Source organism: Bos mutus, chromosome 19, assembly GCF_027580195.1.
Source record: "Bos mutus isolate GX-2022 chromosome 19, NWIPB_WYAK_1.1, whole genome shotgun sequence".
NCBI lineage: Eukaryota > Metazoa > Chordata > Mammalia > Artiodactyla > Bovidae > Bos > Bos mutus.
The window spans coordinates 25,103,486-25,118,742 of record NC_091635.1 but is presented as its reverse complement, the minus strand read 5'-3'; the positions used below and the strand labels follow the sequence as shown (position 1 = coordinate 25,118,742).

At 41.3% G+C, this 15,257-nt stretch overlaps 1 protein-coding gene across 2 annotated transcripts in view; it reads right to left on the bottom strand.

The window, feature by feature from the left end:
• Window positions 1–15,257, bottom strand: part of SKAP1 (src kinase associated phosphoprotein 1) — a 304,772-nt gene that overhangs the window by 20,244 nt on the left and 269,271 nt on the right. For both annotated transcript variants that reach the window (XM_070389735.1, XM_070389736.1), the window contains exons 10-11: window positions 10,466–10,516; window positions 3,158–3,258 (exon numbers count right to left, since the gene is read on the bottom strand). In XM_070389735.1, the coding sequence (XP_070245836.1) occupies window positions 3,158–3,258; window positions 10,466–10,516 (152 nt within the window). The remainder of the gene's footprint in view (window positions 1–3,157; window positions 3,259–10,465; window positions 10,517–15,257) is intronic.

Sequence of the window (15,257 nt, the reverse complement as noted above, 5' to 3'; positions counted from 1 at the left end):
GAAGCACCAGGAGCCCAAGAATAGTTATGACTCCCCAATTCCCACCGCACTTCCTGTTCTCTACCTGCCACCCCCTGGCTCTCAGAATATTTCTCTCATCATACAAAGAGAGAGGGAAAAGCCAGATGTATTTATGAGGGTCCAAAACAAACGAACGTAGGAGTTTTTTGGTTTAACCTGAAAAAATAATTAAAGCTAAGACACATCTTTGTGTGGAATTTCTTCAGCAGATTTGCAATGTCAGCCTCACCATGTTTGTTTAGACCGGGAATGTCTGAGGTGGAAGGAACCTCAGAGGTCTAACACGACTCCCTCATTTTACAGGCAAGGAAACCGCTCCAGGTAAGCTGAGCTGTATCTTGTCTTGTCTCAGGGAAATAGACTTCTCCAGGTTCCTAAGAAGCAGGCTTTTCTTGCTTGACAAAGGTTCTACTGGTCAGAGAGAAAAGTAAAATGCAGATTTCTAGATATCATTTTTCTGGACTAACCTCAACTTGAGTCAATTCTGTTCCTACAGGTGTGAGAGGCAGGCTGCAGAGTATAACTGACTCCAATAAAGAAGGCAACTGGGGTTGCATGCATGCGTGCTAAGTCGCTTCAGTCATGTCCAACTCTTTCAGACCCTCTGAACTGTAGCCTGCCGGCTCCTCTGTCCATGGGATTCTCCAGGCAAGAATACTGGAGTGGGTTGCCATGCCCTCCTCTAGGGGATCTTCCTAAGCCAAGGATCGAAATCAGCGTCTCTTACATCACCTGCATTGGTAGGCAGGATCTTTACTACAAGGGCAACTGGGGCTAAAGTGAAATAAATTTAGGATCCATATGAGAGAAAATTCCTGAGATTAGGAGTAACTGAACATCTGAATAGACAGACAACTGATAATGGTAGTGGAATCTCCTTTTCTATCTGCCTGAATTGGTTCTTTTGTGCTTCTTAGAGGCAAGGGAATGGATTGGGTGGCCTTTTAAGGTTGCTTCCTGTCCAAGGACTCTTATTGAGTTAAATAATATAATAAAGGTAAATCCAATCTGAAATGCTCCCCAAGCCAACGTTAACTGGAATGAAATTTTATGAGGGAAACTTCAGTTAAGCTTCTAGCTTCTCATTTCTTTCCCTGACATGCAGAGGTTAGCAACGTGAAGAAGGGAGGCAACCGATGTAGCTTTTAGGGTAAGAAATGTGCTACTATCAAGGTAAGAGATGACAACAGACTCAGGACCTTCCAAAAGACAGAGAAAGAAGCTTGATAGAACCGACGCAGCAAGGTACTGCTCCTGAATTAAACTATTAGTAATGGAGGAGGGGAAGAGGGATGGGTTAAAAAAAAAAATCCAGATTTGGGAAGGTCTCTATGTTCTTTGGTATCTCAAAATTACAACAGCACTGGCAACCACAGACAGCTCTGTACTGCAGGGCAAGTCACCGCACAGCCCCTTCTAAATGGAGAAAAGGGACCCCCAGTGAGAAGCCATTAACAAAGGCAAAAGACATGCAAAACAAACAAAATAATCATGACCGAGAGAGAAGGCCAGCAGACAGTCTGGCTCTGTTCTCCCCTCCTCCTGCTGCAGGCACCTCAGACAATGTAAACAGTTAATTTGTTCACCTGCAGGCTCTGGGCAAACAGAGGCCTGGTCACACCTGAGTGGATAACTCGATTACCCCTGTAATGCCAGCGTGGTAATGTACACAAATTCTATTACACGGCAAACCTTGCTTTCGGGCATTTGAAATACCAATCAGGCCAATGTCCACTCCCTTCTTTGCTTTCAATTTATTCTTGGTGTATTGGAGCTGCGCCGGAATGGCACTAAGGTGGGTGCTGAACTCGAGTCTGGAAGAGATCACCTAAAGATTGTGGCCTCAGCAGGGGTTGCAGGCCTCCCGCTGTCTCAGAAAAGGCTGGATCTGAATTTGGCCCTAGTTCAAAGAGGACTTGTTGTAACTGCTGAAAGCTACCTTTGATCAGTCCTGGTCTTTTTTCTAACAAGCTCTGGGATATTTCAGAATGAGACAAACATCTGGCCAAGGTAATGACATTCACAGAATAAAGATATATGGCAAATGATGGGTTAATAACACAATGGGTTTTCAATTTTTCTTTATGGAGTTCACCTGAGTATGTGTGCTAAGTTTCTTCAGTCGTGTCTGACTCTTTGCGACCTTACGGACTATAGCCCGCCAGGCTCCTCTGTCCGTGGGATTCTCTAGGCAAGAATACTGGAGTGGGTTGCCATGCCCTCCTCCAGATCTTCCCAATCCAGGGATCGAACCAGCGTCTCTTACATCTCCTTTACCACCAGCACCACCCTCGAAGCCCATGGAGTTCACATACTCAACAATTAAAGAGCAAATTGTGCCTCTTTCAAAAATGTATTTGTTGATATTGATTGTCTCATAGAGGGAGAACTTTTTAACAAGTTTTATTTTCAGGGACAGAAATTTATTTCCTTAGTCCACCTGTACAGAATATGAGCAGTCTTTCTCTACAAAGATGATGCTACTGATCCCTCAAAGAGTAACCCATGAGTTCTAAATCTTCGCACTGGTGATGGATCTCAAATAATCTATCTTTTTTTTTTGGCCCATTCTTTGGTATTCAACAACACCATTTGTGAGGTAGTTAGCTGTGGCTAGGGGCTAACTTTGTGACTGAGGAAGAGAATAAAGTTAGCCCTTGTGGGTTGGATTCACCATCTTGGCCTTACAGCACTAACTCAAATCGACTGACCTAACTAGCTCTGACTCCCTCCTGCATATGTCATTATATTACAGTTTTGTTTATCTGTAAATGAAATAAGGCAGCTGACCTAGCTAGAATATTTTCAAAAGTATTTTATTGTAGTAAATTATGTATATGGTAATGATGTTTTAAGCATCACATAGACCCTTTTAAAAAGATCAAATTTTGATTGGCATAGTTTTGGTATTGTGCCGACTTTATTGTATTTTTTAAATTTGGAAATTAGTTCCTGAATCTGAATTTTCAAATAAACTTTGACAATTTTAAAACAATGGAGATTTACTCTGTGTGTGAGGGGGCCATGTAATACACACATGAAAAGTATATGACATGGGATAATTCTGGCTGGGTGACTACATCATCAGGAGTGAGAAAATCAACTTTTGATCCAAGCCCCACACTCTAACCCTTACCTTGCTCAGAATTCGGATGAGGTCACCTCGTTGGAAGGACAGTTCATCTGACTGGTCACCATGGCAATCCCATAGGCCCTGGTAATAACTGGCATAGTCCACTGATCAAAGAGAGGAGAAATCAAAGTTAAAAGGACCCTGTCTTTTTCTACGGAGCCCACATTTTTGCTGCAAATGGAAACAAGGTTCTGATATTGCCCCTAGGAAACCTAAGATTCAAGGGATTCGGGATGAGATACAGCCAAACACTCAGGAAGAGCAAATGACTGTGGGAGAAGGAGGTTATTAACTAACATTAATGTTTACAGATCACCCTTAGTCAGATGCTATTCAATAATATGATAAATATATTCATTTATTAATAAAAGAAAATCAGGAAGGTAATTTTTCACTTGGCTTATAAGTAAGCAGCACAAAGAGATTTTCTGTCGGACTTTCTTCATACAGGGTACGTAAACTATCCAGTGCTCCTTTTTATTACGCACTGAAGGAATGAGCTGTCTCCAGCCTCTGCCTGTTTATAAGAAAGGCTGAGTCAGCCAGCACAGATCGGCAGTGCAGCCTTACAGGTTGGCCTCCTCTGTTACACAGGAACTTCATCCTGCACTTCCCACCCAGGTACTTACTATATGAGGTAATTACCAATAAATGTGGAAAAGAATAGCCCAGTTCTTAAGTGGAACCAAGGGGGTGTCTCATCCATTACAACTAAATTCTGGGTGGGCTGGCCCTTTTCCAGCATCTCATTTGTAGACCCTGAACATGTCTGCCAAGATTTATCTGTAAGCCCCCTGGGGAACAGAAACCAAAGTGATCTGCATTAAAAATGGAAGCAACTGAAGACGACAAACCAAGCTTTAGAAGCAGCTGGAGAGATTTACTGGGCTCCTCAGCAAGACTAGATGGCAGTGATGCTACAGGACAGTCATTGATTCTTAACAATGAAGAATTTGTATTGATCTTCTTCTACCCGGAAAGGTTAAACACTAGAGTACAAAGTGGGAGAGGATCTGGGGATGTGAATGGCAGGAGTACTAATGCCTCCTGGACCAGGGCTAATGTGGCCGTGCTCGCCATTCCTAGGGACACTGTGTATGAGAACTGTATGCAGAACACCCACAAAAGGTGACATTCCTGACGACAGGAGTTGGGAGTCCTGGTTCTAAGCAAACCTCAAGTGATTCGGGGGGGCACCTTATTTTGCCAGTTTCCACCTTTCCCTTCATTTGTCTTGACCCTCCAGTGAGAGCAATGGTGCTAATTGCTAAGGATGGGATAGGTGGAGAGAAGTGGGCAGTGCGGGGACAGAAGCTCTGCCTATATTTGCTTTTTTTCTCCTTGTTCCTAACTTGTGAGCAATTCAAAGAATAAAGGCACAGAAGAACAAGATCCTTATATGTCTCTGGGAAAGAACTTTAGTAGGAACCTTAAAGTGTACAAAACAGAGGAGAGAGAGCTAGTTAGTTAAGATTCAGATATTGCAAACAGAAGTGAAAATGTTAACCATATAGAAACTCAAGGATATTTTGTTTTCACAGAAAGTGTTTATATATTCAGTAGACAACAGAGGGCAGCAAATGAGATGACTGCACTGGAAACATTCTGCCACAGAGCTATGAACATGTTTGGGGAAAAAACCCATTGGGAAAAAATGCTAATTACTGAAAAGACAAGGCATATTTTGGCAGGGGTATCAGTGTATGAAACAACAGAAAAATATCAGTTCCTGAAAAGTGAAAGTAGTTTTCCCAGAGGATATAATGCATTTTCAGTTGTAATGGAGTTGATTATTCATGCCAAAATTTTGGCTAAGTTTAGGAACGAAAAGTACATTGACATCAATATGTTTCATGGATTTATATATGGTAAAGAAAATCATTTTATAAGGACAGATTTTTAAAAAACATCACTTGAGCTTTTCAAATAGTAAGACTTAGAAAGTTATCTTGGCCTTTTCTGGCCTAGCAGATGGTCACTGTGGGGTATGCCCCCCACGTGCCTGGATGAGGGCTAGCTCCTTGATATGATGGGTACCTTTTGAGTCTCTAAGTAGAAAGTGATTTGATATTGGATATATAAGACACCTGTGGAGAACACCAGGAGAAAGAGCTATTCTAAAAGTGCAGCAGGTCGTAGGGAATGCAAAAAGCTAGGAGGAAAACAAAAACCTTCCAAGAAAAACTAAAGGTAGAAAACACTTTCAGTTCTTCATAAGCTAAAGGCCCAAAGAAGATAGAACTCAGGAATCCAGGAGATCGCTTAGCCTAGTCCAAGAACTGGAATCATCAGAACCATAACAATGCTGCTTTGGAAAATAAGCAGAATGAAGGATAAAAATGGGGAGGAGGTTGGACTGGCAGTCTAAACAGAGGTATCCTGGTATTAATGAAATCAGAGTGGAGGAATGCCTTAACTGGACAAGACTGGACTCTATTGCAGACTCCCAGTTTAAAACAGGTGACTGGCATTTATGTGTATATGTGCACACAACTTCACTACATTCACTCTTCAGCCTTAAGAAAACATGCAAGACACTGGGAATTCTGCATGGGCCATACACACAGTCCCTACCCTTAGGGCTGCCATCCAGCAGGGGCGGCACCATGAAACAAAGTCACACAACTATTTATTTATTTATGATTGTGATATATCTGCAAACGAGAATCTGAGGGTGCTGTGTATAACAGGGAATCTAACATAGTCTGAGGGATCAGGGAAGCCTTCCCTGAAGCTTTAGTTATAAAACAAAAACCTGATCAAATCTTGATGAGGGGAAGAGGTAAGACCATGGAGGGCTTTCTTCCTGCAGCTTGGCCCCAGGAAGAGCTTGAAGGCTGCGAGTCTGCTGGGCCAGGCCAGCTTCTCCCTAGGCTTGCCCAGCACTCCTATGAACAGAGGATGCGTGAGACTCAGATGTCTTTAGACCAGTAAGGGATTGGGAGCCTGAGAGAGAGGATTGACTCTGGGAGGGTCTGAGGCTCCTTTAGGTTTACATTCCTTTGGCAGCAGTCTGAGATCAGAAACGGTGCAGCATTCTGACCATTTAATTAATTCAAAACATCCTCATTCTCATTTTGAGGACATTATTCCATCTAATTATTTTTTTCCAGTCTGTCCATTTGGAATGAAAAACAAAAGAATAAAGCTTAATGCCAGCATTTCTCAATGTCTCTCCAAAAAACGTAACTCTGCACTAAATAAAGCCTGGTAATTCAAAAGCAAAGCACTAATATATTCAGCATAAAACAGACAGAGGACCTAGAGCAATAATGACACCACTAATAACTAAAACAGTTATAACAATTAACAACAATTACAATGATAGAGAAGCTAATGGGGATGATCACAGCATTTAAATTGCGAGCAGAGCTGAGGAGGACTTTTACTAGAGGGAAAAAAAGGGGCAGCATCTTATTTTTTTTAATCCCACGTAAGAGAAGCTATGCCCCCAAGCAGGCAAAATGTCCTAGGAAGAACAGAAGCAGAGCAAGTTAAAAATATATTGTTTTTCTCTCTTTTCTGGGTACTTATTGCAAAGCATTTGTCATTCCACACCAGGTCTTTACAACCAGTGGTAGTGTCATTTCTCTAGTTCACGGAGGCCACGTTGGTGCTACTGTTGACAGAGTCGACATTCGAAAATGAGCCACCATGATGCGCGGAGTTCTAAGGTGAAAGCAGCGGACACAGTTCTGCCTGCCCCTCCTTAGGGACAACAGAGCTTGGCCATGCTCTTTCCAGAGTGCACATGTCACTTTGGGTTTCTGTTTGAGGGATATTGGGTAGCTCTAGAATTCAAGCTGTGACCAAGGAAAAGAGGCTAAGGGCAAGCCAGCATGTTGTTACATTTTCTTGACAAGCAAAAGGACTGTGCCAATGTGGCCCTGAGTATAATTACTTAATGGATTATGGAAATCAGAGACAAAAGGAGAAGACAGATAAAGCCAGTTCTTGCTAAAGCATGAGAAAAGGATAAAGAAGGCCAAAGCAGTGGCCCATTGGAAGGGACTTGAAATGTTCTCTGGACCAGGCCATAAAGGCCACTGCGTACATACAGTCCATTAAGCAGACTCAGTCTCATAACTTATTAGCTATTTCAGAAAGAAAGATATAGAAAAGTTTGCCAAGCTCTACTGACTATGATACCAGAACAGGAAAAGCCACTAAACAACACCATTGGCTTGTTTTCACAGCTTTTTAGTCTTTGAGTTTTGAAATTATTGGGCTTTTCTGGAGGCTCAGATGGTACAAAATCTGCCTGCAATGCAGGAGACCCAGGTTTGATTCCTGGTTCGGGAAGATGCCCTGGAGAAGGGAATAGCAACCCACTCTAGTATTCTTGCCTGGAGAATTCCATGGACAGAGCTTGGAGGGCTACAGTTCACAGGGTCACAAAGAGTCAGGCACAAGTGACTGACTAAGACTTTCAGTTTTGAAATTATTACAGTTCTTAATGTTATAAGCATGATCCTGAAGTCGGGCACATTCACAGATTCTAATTTTCATCTCATGTGTTTCTTTTATTGGGCCAAAATTATAGCTGGGTGATGATCCACTCATGTTTGGTCTTGGAAAACAGGTTTCAAAAAGTATTAACAAGAGCTGCAAATACCTCTGTGGATTCCGTTTCTTTTATGTAATAATTTACTCCATTGGCAGCGACTAAAGTGGAAAAAATACCTCAGAAGTGGAAAGCTCATCAGCAATCATTTTTCTGCAGAAATGACTGAACATGGTCTCCTCCTTGGCTGAGTTTGCCCGTAACTTCAGAGCAAAACAAGCTGTTTCAAGATATTCTTTGGTCAGAGGTTTGACATTTCTAAGGATGATTCATGCCTCCAGCCCTGCTTTTGATCTGACATGGCATAGCCAAGCAAATTGCCAGTGTTTTCATACAAACAGCAGAGAATTGAGTTTTACTTTTGGCTACCTGGACATGCCTTCTCATGATAGAGAATGGGGATAAGCTATCATCACCAAAGACATTGAGTATTAGACCGTTAGGCTGATGGGTTAGAATTTAGTGAAAATCTGAGGTGTTGAAGAGTCACTCATTAGAATAACCCTGTTACTAACAGTCAAGCTGTAAACCGAGCTCTTTATAGATTGAACAATCAATACTACAAGGCTGTGATAGATTTTTCTAGGTAACAGAATAAAATAAAAGAAATTACATCTTACAGGGTCATTAACACCCAATCAGGATAAACTGAATTCTTTTTTTCTCTCTCTTCCGATAAGATCTTAGTTGGGCTTTAAAAATGTTAGCAATTCCATCAGGGAAAAAGCACAGCATTCCAGGGAAAGGATCCCTGAAATAGTGAAGAAAAGCATGTGGATTTTAAAGGTAATCCTGGTAGCCATGGTATCCTTTAAGAGAAAATACTTTTCCCCCTCAAAGGGCATGTGACACCTGACTTGCCCAAGTGAACTAAACTTGTGTAGCTTGCCTATTATAGAAGAATTTACACTGTCCTGGAGCTCTTGCCTTTTATATGTCTACCCTTCCCTTGAACCTCTATATTTTATTGTTTTAAAGCTAAGTGATGACACTTGGATGTTACATATTTGTTGCCGTTTCTATGGCTCCTTTGTAGGAAAGGCATCATATAAATTCAATAAATAAATAAGTAAATACAATAATAATAAAAATTCTTGCCTCAGATTCTGCAGAGAGAGGGAAAAGTCCTCTTTTGCTTTTTAGTCCCTAAGTCACCAATCATTATAACTGGTGGGAAGTATAAACCATAGAAACGTATTTAGAGCTCACTGCCCTTTAACAACACCTATTTTGGAGGCAGAAAGCTTGAGGAACAAAGGTTTTTTTTTTTTTTTTAAAGAAGTATTTGGATTATAGCTGTTGGAACAGTTAAGAGACAAATCTCACTCTTCAGACTGAACCTTAAAAAGAGGAGTGGAGGGAAGAAATGAGATGGGGGAGAAGTCTGAAACTGAATTTTAGGCTTTTGCCAGAAGGCTGCTGCTTCCTGAAGGGAGTTTAATATAAAGTTGACCATAAGAAGCTTCTAGTTACTCCACCCAAGCTGTCCACACAACATGTTCTTTCCTGTACCAGTGAGGGAAGTTGGTTGAGAAAAGGCGTATGTGGGATATGGTTTGGTAAAGAAACAGACTTTTGTTGTTGTTGTTGGAATTCTGTACAGCAAGAAGAACAGTAAAAAAAAAATTTCACAGTGAACTTAATCACAAGCGCTAACAGTCATGAGGTCCTTACTTGAAACTACACTAACATTCCTGTCATACTTGCTTCACTTCTCTTTGGCTTTGGCTCATGACTTCTGATCCTGCCTATTTGCTGTTTTTTCTCTCATTTGGAGAAGCTGGGTCCTTCACTAAACCTGTTACATATTCACTTCCCATGGAGAATTCACCCAGGAAATGGGCTTTGCTGAATGGACTAGGAAGAGAAGAAAAGGCACAAGGAAAGGGAGAAAGAGGAGAATGGGAAAAGCTGGAGAGACTGGAGAAGCAGAAGGGGAAAAGGACAGAAAGAGAGAAAGAATCCCTAGGCTTAAGACTTCCGTAGAATCTCAAAGAAAAAGTCAGCCAGTATCTAAATCAGTCACTTCCAGGCTCTGCTGATGGCATGAATGTCCTTGAGGTGGCCTGTACATCATATATTCCTTTACAGACAATGATAGACTAGGACCTTGGTCGACTTAAGGGGGCTTTAGAGGGGCATCTGACCTTAGAAAGGATGGGCTGACTAACATACTGAAGCATGGTTAACAGTCTGGGATGAATAAGATGTAATTTTGTATTCAACAAACCTGTTACATATTCATTTCCAAATGTGCCTGGAATCAAACCAGGCCATCAGAAGTCAGCATCACCAAGCAATTCTATCCTTCACCCCACGCTCACTTTTCAGATCTGACACATTTCCATTCCCCTCTGAACTTGCAATCTCCGGGCCTCTCAGACAGGAGACATTTCCATTCTTTCCATTCTCAATCCTCTGATCTTTTAGAGATGAGGCAATTCTATTTTCACTGTACTGATTTAAGAAATACTGATAGGGAAAAATAAATATCTGGTTCGGCTTCTCACCCTCTTTAGGATAAATCTTAGCCGTTCTGGGAACATTAATTAAAGTGAGTGGGTGGCTACTTTTAAGGTTAAGCTATTTCCCTGTCCGGTCATCTTATTCGGGGCTGTTGAGGTCAACACACCAGTACCCTCTTAGTTAGCAAGTCCACTAAGGTCTGTAGTCAGAGAACGGTGCTGTCTCTGGTGGGAAGCCCAAATATCCTACCCAGCACCTGTACATTTTTGAAGCTCTCATACCTCCTTTTTGTTGAGTGCCACTCTCATCCTCTTCTAGATCATGCTCTTCATCTGTGGGGATAAACATGATCAGCATTAGCAATTAGTGATCAATAGTCTGTTATTTCACTGATGGGTCTTCTTTCTCTGAGCTCAACACACTCTCTTCTTTAAGGCAATAATTACTGTATTCTTTTTTAAGTTTATTTTTTATTTAAGGATAATTTCTTTACAGAATTTTCTTGTTTTCTGTCAAACCTCAACATGAATCTGCCATAGGTATACATATAGCCCTCCCTTTTGAACCTCCCTCTCATATCCCTCCCCTCTAGGTTGATACAGAGCTCCGTTGGAGTTTCCTGAGCCATACAGCAAATTCCCATTGGCTATCTATTTTACATATGATAATGTAAGTTTCCATGTTACTCTTCCCACCCTCTCTTCCCCTCTCCTCATGTCCAAAACTCTATTCTCTAAGTCTGTTTCTCCGTTGTTGCCCTGTAAATAAATTCTTCAGTACCATTTTTCTAGATTCCATATATATGCATTAGAATACGATATCTGTCTTTCTCTTTCTGACTTGCTTCACTCTGTATAATAGGTTATAGGTTCATCCACTTCATTATAACTGACTCAAATGCATTCCTTTTTACAGCTGAGTAATAGTCCATTGTGTATATGTACCACAACTTCTTTATCCATTCATCTGTCGATGGACATCTAAGTTGCTTCCATGTTCTAGCTATTGTAAATAGTCCTGCAATGAACAATGGGATACATGTGTCTTTTTCAATTTTGGTTTCCTCAGGGTATATGCCTCCATATTCTTTTTAAAAAAATCATTTCTCACCTTCAAAGTGGCCTTCTTTTCTTTCCCTCTTCATTCATTCATTCACAAACAGTCTTAAGTGCTTACTATATGCAAGACATTGCACTAGGAGCTGGAGATGTGGTGATGGACAAGACTGGCCAGGTTCCTGCCCTTGTGAAGCTTCCAATCCACTGAATTATTTAGGTGCCTATTATTTAGGATCCTAATCCTCTTTCTCAGACCCTATTTCTCCTTCCCTTTGAGAATTTCTCTTCAAAATGTGTTATCTCCATGTAAGTATTCAGAGTTTGTATGTGTGAAGCTAAGCACATGTTTAAACCCTCTGTGATTAATTAATCCTTAATGTACCAAACTTTCTTCAATTGTTACAGAAGCTGGTCATATACACAATTTCATGTTCTTGGTACTTGGAGCTTGTAGTTATCTTTTTACTGTTGTTATTCAGCCTGCCTCGTTCATGAGAGTGTGAGCTCCTGAGGGCAGTTGGAATGAATGGCGGGTACACAATGAATTCTAAGTCAATGCCATTGTCTCACTCCATCCAAGTGTTTATATAGTCAAAGTCACAACATGATTTCTTACCTTCATTAACCTGTTTCATCCCAGACTTTGTACTACCTGATAACATGAGAATTGGGTCCATCTCAAGAAAGCATGAGTACCAGAATCATATTAAGCTGTTTTATATGTGGGGTAAAATGCACAGAAATATACTTGCTAGTCTCCTTTTCATCACTACCACCCAATACACACACACAGAAACACACACACACACAAACATTCAGAGAATGAATGGGGCATAAAAAGCAACATTTTGAGGGCTGAATACTCAGTTTCTTCTGGCCATATATACTTTCCTTTCTCTTTGTGAATCTGAGGGCACTTACCTGTCTTGATCCCCATAGTTATACCTTTAAATGGAACTTTTGAGGTGATGGCCCAGGACAGCCTCCCCTTTAAATATAAGGTTTACAGGGCAACATGAGCTATAGTATGTCAGACTAGGAGAAGTAAACTCTAAGCTCATAACTATGAAGAAACAGCATAAGAGTATGTAACACACTGCTGCTGCTGCTGCTGCTGCTAAGTCGCTTCAGTCGTGTTCGACTCTGTGCGACCCCATAGATGGCAGCCCACTAGGCTCCTCTGTCCCTGGGATTCTCCAGGCAAGAATACTGGAGTGGGTTGCCATTTCCTTCTCCAATGCATGAAAGTGAAAAGTGAAAGTGAAGTTGCTCAGTCGTGTCGGACTCTTAGCGACCCCATGGACTGCAGCCTACCAGGCTCCTCCGTCCATGGGATTCTCCAGGCAAGAGTACTGGAGTGGGTTGCCACTGCCTTCTCCGATGTAACACACTACAGGACATTAAAGAATTACAATTAATTTCACATACAAAATGAAATAGTTCCCCTGCAAAAATTTAAATTAATATTGTTATTGGGATTGATACTTTGGGAAATAAGTCACATGTTACTAACATTTAAATAGGTATATAACATATATATATATAATATAAGCCTGCCCTCAAGGTTGTATGGGAGAAGGACTCAACTCTCCTAATCTCTGTGTGTGACCCTGCCGCAGAGAATTTCCTACTCACTGCCTGTAGTGCTCCCCCACCTCTCCATGAGGAATAAGGATGTGAGATAATGGAGGAGTGAGATCAAATATCGGAAATAGATCACACTGAAATAAATCACATTTAACATCATTCTTTGCACATTGTCTTCTTGTTATTACCTGCATTTCCTTCCTTTCTCTGCTATGATGCTTTTTCTTTTTGATGTGGGACCAATTTCACAGGATTGAAAACATTCAAAGAAGAGTTGGTATGTGCTCAGTTTTAGAGATACCCAATAATTTGGACAGAGGACAGCTCTTTTGCTGATATCAGACAACTTAATCACAAAGACCAGTAATTTGCTGTGCTTAGGCACTTTTGCAGAGAGGGTTTATTCTACCTCTGCTGTCTGTGCAGATGTCTCTTCCTCCCAATTCTAATCAATGTAAATTGGGTCAGATCTCCGCTGTGAATTACAAATTGGATCCGAAGTTGGAGGGTCACTGTGCCTGCTACTCCACCCCCTTCCCACCACCATTAGATGGGAAGCTACACCAAAGATCTTTTCTAAATAAATCAGACTTTATTGTAAAACTCGGCCACTGACGAGACATAACCTCATTAGCATTGATTTTAAAATAAATTATTGAAAGTGGCTTGCCTGCTCTTTGCATTGGTAAAATAGGAGAATGTAAATGTATTTGCAATGATAAAAATGAAAACTAAAACTTGATTCCTTTATCCTTTCTGGCAACATCACTTAAACCAGTCATGATACAAAAATGGAAAAAATAAAACTCTGCTTTATGCAGTTCAATTATAGAATAGATACTCTGATTTCCATTGGGCCTGTAGAGTCACCTAGAAAGAAAGCAGAATGTTGGCCACAGGTCTTACATATCATTCATCAACGTTACTAAGCGCTATGGTGGTGCATGTGAACCAGGATGCTCCAATCCCTATGTCTAAGGCTGTCCTCCCCAGGTGGTTAAAAGCAGGCTTCAGAGTAGGAGCCCAGCCACTGAAGTGAGAGGTTGGGCGCTGTGTCTCTGCGGTCTTTGAAGAAGTAAGTATGCGGACCATCACCTGGTGAAGGCAAGTGCCCTCCCTCCACAGCTAGATGTGTCCTCTCAGCATTGTCCCAGTTTCAGAGTAAAAAGTAAAAGTAAAGTGTCAGTCGCTCAGTTGTGTCTGATTCTTTGAGACCCCATGGACTGTAGCCTGCCACCCTTGCCGGGATTGTCCAGGCAATACTGGCGTGGGTAGCCACTCCCTTCTTCATGGGATCTTCCTGACTTGGGTTTCCTGCATTGGCAGGCCGTTTCTTTACTGTCTGAGCCACCAGGGAAGCCCCCAGCTTCGGAGGGCACCACACAAATAGCTGAAGGGTTAGTTGCGCAGTCGTGTCTGACTCTTTACAACCCCATGGACTATATAGCCCACCAGGTTCCTCTGTTCAAGGGATATTCCAGGCAAGAATACTGGAGTGGGTTGCCATTCCCTTCTCCAGGGGATCTTCCTGACCCAGGAATCAAATCCAGGTCTTCCGGATTGCAGGCAGATTGTTTACTGTCTGAGCTACCAGGAAAGCTGAGGCTTACAATTTATCTCAGATCTGTCCGTGAAGTCAAACTGGTATCTTTCAAACTCCAAAGTCAAGAAGACTGATTATATGGCAACACGCAAAAAAAACTCTGCTCACAAAAGGGGGTTAGACAGCCAAATTTCTTTTCTTTTTTTTCTGTAAGGTGAGGCTTTAATTTTAAAAAGATTATTTTGAAAAATAACTTTTTAGGCTAAAGAACTTGTTGAATTTCTGTATAAGAATATTATTAGGCTTTTTAGCATGACACCTACTAAAATACATCTTCATTTAAGGAGGAATTAAAATTTATGTGCTGCTCAACTTTAAACAGTAATAGATTATAATGGTTCTTGCTCCTAACAGCGCATATGGGAACCCAACCTTACACAGGCTTTAAACAAATTAACCTCTAAAGATTACTGTCCACTTATTACATTAAATGCTCTACTTGATTCCCAAATATTTCATTTCAATTGGGAAAACAGTTGAGGAAGATTCTGTTAACTGTGCGAATGTGTAAGAGAACCATGGGGTATCACAAATGAGCATCAGTATCCAGAGAGTTGATTTCAATCAACACTCTTGGCACAATGTCAGGGACACTAATGAGAGGCTGAGAGGAACAGGACACTGACTCCACTGTGGGGACCCCGAGAGGAGCCAGCTTGCTATGACACCTAGCTCCTTTCTGAAGTGCTGCTCTGACATCAGTTGAACTGGGAATAAAATTTTAAAAATGACTAGATAAGAAAGAGGGAGGTCACTTCTCTCAAGTGAAGCAAAGTGATAGAAGCTTTAAAAATGCCGAATGTATCAATGTGCAACCAGATGTCA